Source organism: Pygoscelis adeliae, unplaced genomic scaffold, assembly GCF_000699105.1.
Source record: "Pygoscelis adeliae isolate BGI_AS28 unplaced genomic scaffold, ASM69910v1 Scaffold365, whole genome shotgun sequence".
Taxonomy (NCBI): domain Eukaryota; kingdom Metazoa; phylum Chordata; class Aves; order Sphenisciformes; family Spheniscidae; genus Pygoscelis; species Pygoscelis adeliae.
In genome coordinates this window covers 548,991-553,879 of record NW_008824783.1, presented here as the reverse complement: position 1 = coordinate 553,879, position 4,889 = coordinate 548,991, and the positions used below count along the sequence as shown (strand labels likewise).

Below are 4,889 nucleotides of genomic sequence, written 5' to 3'. Positions count from 1 at the left end.
CAGCCACGCTGTCTGTCTTGATCCTGTTGATGACGAGACAAGATAATGTAGATACAGTCCGTAGGTGTCTATAGGCGATGTTGCTCATGGTGATCATGCGTGACGTTGAGAGCGAGCGCTGTTTGGGGGACTGAATAGCAACAGGGAGAAATTTTGGGTAGGAAGTAGTAACAGCTCCAGTGACTTCTAGGAATGAGGTCCATGGAGGTGGTTTCTAAACATGTTAAATAGTGGCAGCTTGTTACAGGTGCACTGGGGAGAGGCTGTGCTCTTGGTCCTGGTGATGTGTCATGTGGCAAAAGAGTATCTCACTGTTTCTCCGTTCAGGTTGCAGGCAGTGGTTTCAGGAGGTACAGCGGGCACGTCTAACCTCTCGCTGCTCTCTGAGAGGAGTCTCGGTTCCTACCAGCCCCGAGCCATGTGCTCCTGCCATTCATTTGCTTCACCGGACCCTTCTTTGAGCAGTTCAGCCCATTAACATGGCAGAAAACTGTCTTTGCCAAAAATCTCCCTAAATTTCTGCAGGGGGAACAAGTTGAATTGACTTGTGGAAGGGACCTGGGGAAGAGGGGAGCCTGGCCATTAGGTTGGCTCAGCATCTTGTGAGGGCTCAGCCCCATCTTTTCCACCTGGGAGCATCTTGTTTCTAGGCAGCGGAAAGGGTTACGGCTTTTTCTCAGCTCCGGCAGGCAGGAATATTCTGCTTTTGTTGTTCACTGGGATGGGATAAGAGGTTTCCGGGGTAGGTACAATAGGAAGCCTTAAATGTAGCGGCTTGACGAGGGACTCCTTCCCTGCCTCCTGGCAGTGAGATGCCAGAGGAAGGACCGAGGCTTTTAAAATGCAGGACACGGACGGATTTGGCACACGTACAGAAATGTACCCTGGGAGTGAAGATGAAAGGTTGCGGCGTGGAAAGCGTAAACCCAAGTCGCAGCTATGGCATGCGCCTCAGCCTTGGGATCGGATTGAAGCTTTTGAAGCTGAAGGTTTGATCCTGGTTTTGGATGAAAGCTGTCAGTGGAGAAGCCAACCTGGCTGTTGCTTTCGCTGCCGATGCCTGGGTACGCGTTACGGGGACAGTCCCTGTGTGAGGGCCTGTAAGGTGTGTGAAGGGGGACACGGTGATGTCCAGGTCCACCTAGGAGATGGTGGCTGAGGAGATTTGGGAAGCAGCTGTACTCCAGGCAGCAAGACCTCTACGGCATACTGGTCCCGGACACACAACCTGGCTGAAGAAGCCACTGGCTGAACCACGTGTAGTAGAGCGGGGGTGGACCACCTCTGTGACCAGGTCTGGACGGTGGCTTATGCCCCACTGCTTTATGGTGTGAGCTTCGGAGGCCATGCTAGTGTGGGAGCTGCTGGGTAAGTCGGGTCCTCTGGCTGTGGAGGGGCCACCAGTCACCCGCATGATGCTGAGAGCAATAAAGCAGCGCCAGCATTTTGCACTCACCAGGCGTTGGCCAGGGATATTCGCATTGGCTCTTTCTAACCTTCCAAGATCCTCCTTCCCTGCAGATGGGAAATGAAAATCCTTGGCGTTGGCATGGAGTGGTGGAAGCAAGTCAAGTAACATGGCTCAGCCAGAAAAAAAAAAAAGAGGAAGAAACCTCTCCAACCTCAGATCGGTACAGCAGGGCATCCGCGTGCGACGCAGATCAGTGCGGCTCTTTCTCCTCCAGCGTGGGTGTTGTACAGAGCAGCTAAGTGCACGTACATATCTCTCTCTTGCTCGGTGAACAGCTCTTACACGCTGTTGTAAAATGAGAGGGGCTGGAAACGCTTTCCTCGGTTGATCCAATCCCAGTGCTGGGCTTCTGTAAATCTCCCCTAACCGCTGGCAACACTGCCAAACCCTGCTACAGCACAGGGAGAGCGGGTTGCTCCCTGCTCACCTCTCTGTGCCCAGCTGTTCCAGGGCAAATCCAAACTCATCTTGGCAGGTCGGTGAGAGCTTTTCAAACACTCAGCCTAGGAGTCATTTGTTAGTAACAAATGGGGGATTTGCCAGGACATGCTGCTCCATCTGGTCTGGCATCCTGTCCCCTACAGCAGCCTTGACAGATCTGCTTGAGGAAGGCAGGGGAGCAAAAAATAAAAAGAAGGCAGTTTTCCCATGGAAGGAAAACCGCTTCCGCACTCTGTTTGAACTGGGTTTCCTGGGCTGGAGCACCTTTGTGGCATGCCCTCACCTCTGCGCCTGTCAGCACAAGGTCAGCAGCTAATGGAGAATCTGACGTGATGGTTGGTATACACATTTTTTATTACTGTTTTGCATTTCACTTCTGAATACCAGTGAGGCTGAGCTGCATCCAGACAGGACTTCAGTGCACTTCTTGTGCTGAGTGGGTTTTTTTTTTCCTCCTTTTTCCCCCATGGTTAATGAGAGAAACAATCTGTTTATACTCTTCCTATGAAATTCCCCCATGTCTTTGTCGCAGTGAAATCTTTCTGTAGACTCCTTTCACAGAGCCAGCCCTGCATGGAGACGGCTGGCTTCTCCGAGCCGTCAACCTGGCATGTTGCAAGCGGTTTTTCTACCGCGCTCACCCTTTAGATGCAGACTAATCTCAAGGGCTGTGTGTCCCACAAGCAGGATGGTGCACACTCTCCAAAATCTCAAAGCCCTTGTGTTTGGACTGAGCTTTGTGGGAAAGAGATGAGGATGTATCCATAGTTGGGACAGCTGTTTCAGTAAAAGATGTGGCCACCCTTCTGGTGGTCATCATCTTGTTGGGTTGGCCAAGCTGTTTCAGTTGAGGTGCTGGTGTGGCATCCACAATCGGCTGGAGTTTGGTGGGGGTGCCCGCATCCCCTTCAACTGAATCCGGGAATGCTTTGGGCCGAAAGTCGGTCCCATGCTTGTCCCGGCTCAAAGCAGGCAGTGAGCAGGCAAGCTTGGGAGGGCAGGGCCCCCGACCGCCTCTCTGTCGACACCCCATGCTTTAGATCAGCTTAAACCAAGTGTGAAACCACACCTTTTAGGTGGTGAAACACAGGTCGGTGCTAAAGGGGGCTGAAAAGGGTTAGGGAGCACACAGGGAAGCGGCTCAGTGAGCAGATCTGAAAAGTGAGCAAGTTCTGGCAGAGGTGCGGTGAGAAGAGGCTTAGCGAGGGGCTCACTGATTAAGACCCAAACCTGCAATTGGTTTTGGTTTGGGTTTTTTTTTTTTTTCATTAAAAGTTCTTGAACTGGTTTAGTCTGAGCAGCTACAGCCTAGATATAACCCATCTCTTAAATAACGATTTCTCTGCTCCTGACCACCGAGCTCTTTTCACACCCGCGGCAGTTGGTCTGACTCTGCTTTGTGTGTGTGTCTGTGTTTCGCAGTATCCGGATCTGAGCCAGGAGTCCGGGTCTCCATTTGTCTTTATCTGCACTAATCCCCAGGAGATGGTTGTGAAGTTTCCCATCAAAGGAAAACCCAAAATCTGTAAGTAGTAAAGTTTCCACAGATGCCCCCCTTGGCCTTTCGTGCCTGCTCTCGTCGCCACCTCTGCTTGCCTTTGCCATATGAGTTCGCAACCTTTGCCCTGTGCTCTTTGATCTGTAGGTGTTTGTTTAATGACTCGAATACATCTGTAATATTTTTTTTGTCTTCGGTTCCCCTTTCCCCAGATGTTGCTTCCTCTCAAATACATGCCTCTTCCTGCCTCTGCAAACACTCGGGAGTCAAAGAGCGCTCGTGTCTGCAGCTGATCCGCTTCTGGCATCAGCCTGGGTCAGCATACGATCCGGTGCGGTGATGCTCAGGCAGATCTGCGCTAGCTCCTTGCCTGCGGTTCAAAATTGCCCTCTTGCCCGTGAGGATGGTGAGGGCTTGAAGCAGCAAGAGCTGCAGGGCCAGATGGATGTTCTCCATCCGCAGGCCGGCAGGATGGGATGTCCTGGCAGAGCTTGCAGGGAAGCGCCGCAGCATCTGTCCGCGCTCTGCTTGCCAGCGTTGTTAGTCCCTTTTATGAGCCACCAGCCCCTCCGCAGGCTGCCAGTTATTCCTGCCTGCTGCCGTAAAAAGGATGGAGGAGGGATGCAGCAGCTGGGGAGCCTGCAGTCAGCTCCGTCCTTATTAGCAGCCTCCCCACCACACAGCCTGGGGAAGGCACCGTACACGCTTTCAGGGGATGTGAAAAATTAATTTGACGGGCTAAAAGCAGCATAAGCAGAAATAGTCTTGGCTGTTTGTTTAGCAGAGCTGCCGACTGGGTTTTCTTTCTCATTTGCAGCGTGGTTCTCCAGGAGTAGTTATCTAGCGGTGCGGGAGCAGCAGGATTTCTCAGGACTGGTTAATAAGGGCTTTTGAAGCACAGTGTAGGGTTATTTTTGTTGGTTTTGAGGTTGTTTTCCCCTCTCCACTCAGAGAAGCACTGTTCTCCCACAGCTTTGGTCTCTTCCTGGGCGTTGGGGGTATTCCTGCCCTGCTGGGGTATTGAGCAGGGCAAAACAATTTGGTTTCTTCCCTGCCTTTTGTGGCAATATCTGGGAGGTGCGTTCAGCCGATGGCGACAAACGATGCTTGGTGAGCTGCAGCACTTGGGTCTTGCTAGCGGCACTGTCCTCCCCCAGGGACGGGTCTTTCCCAGCGCGCCGGTGAGCAGGCAGGGCTGCGGCGAGTTATTTAGGATGCAAACGTTTCTGCTGCGGTAGAACAGCCTCGTCGTTGCCTTTTGTGGCAATATCTGGGAGGTGCGTTCAGCCGATGGCGACAAACGATGCTTGGTGAGCTGCAGCACTTGGGTCTTGCTAGCGGCACTGTCCTCCCCCAGGGACGGGTCTTTCCCAGCGCGCCGGTGAGCAGGCAGGGCTGCGGCGAGTTATTTAGGATGCAAACGTTTCTGCTGCGGTAGAACAGCCTCGTCGTTGTTGCGTGCTGGAGCAGCTGCTGCAT

At 52.7% G+C, this 4,889-nt stretch overlaps 1 protein-coding gene across 1 annotated transcript in view; it reads left to right on the top strand.

Moving 5' to 3' along the window:
* The window catches only part of TRIP4 (thyroid hormone receptor interactor 4), a 45,259-nt gene that overhangs the window by 36,460 nt on the left and 3,910 nt on the right, over nucleotides 1–4,889 (top strand). The window contains exon 12 of the mRNA XM_009323873.1: nucleotides 3,335–3,437. Within this exon, the coding sequence (XP_009322148.1) occupies nucleotides 3,335–3,437 (103 nt within the window). The remainder of the gene's footprint in view (nucleotides 1–3,334; nucleotides 3,438–4,889) is intronic.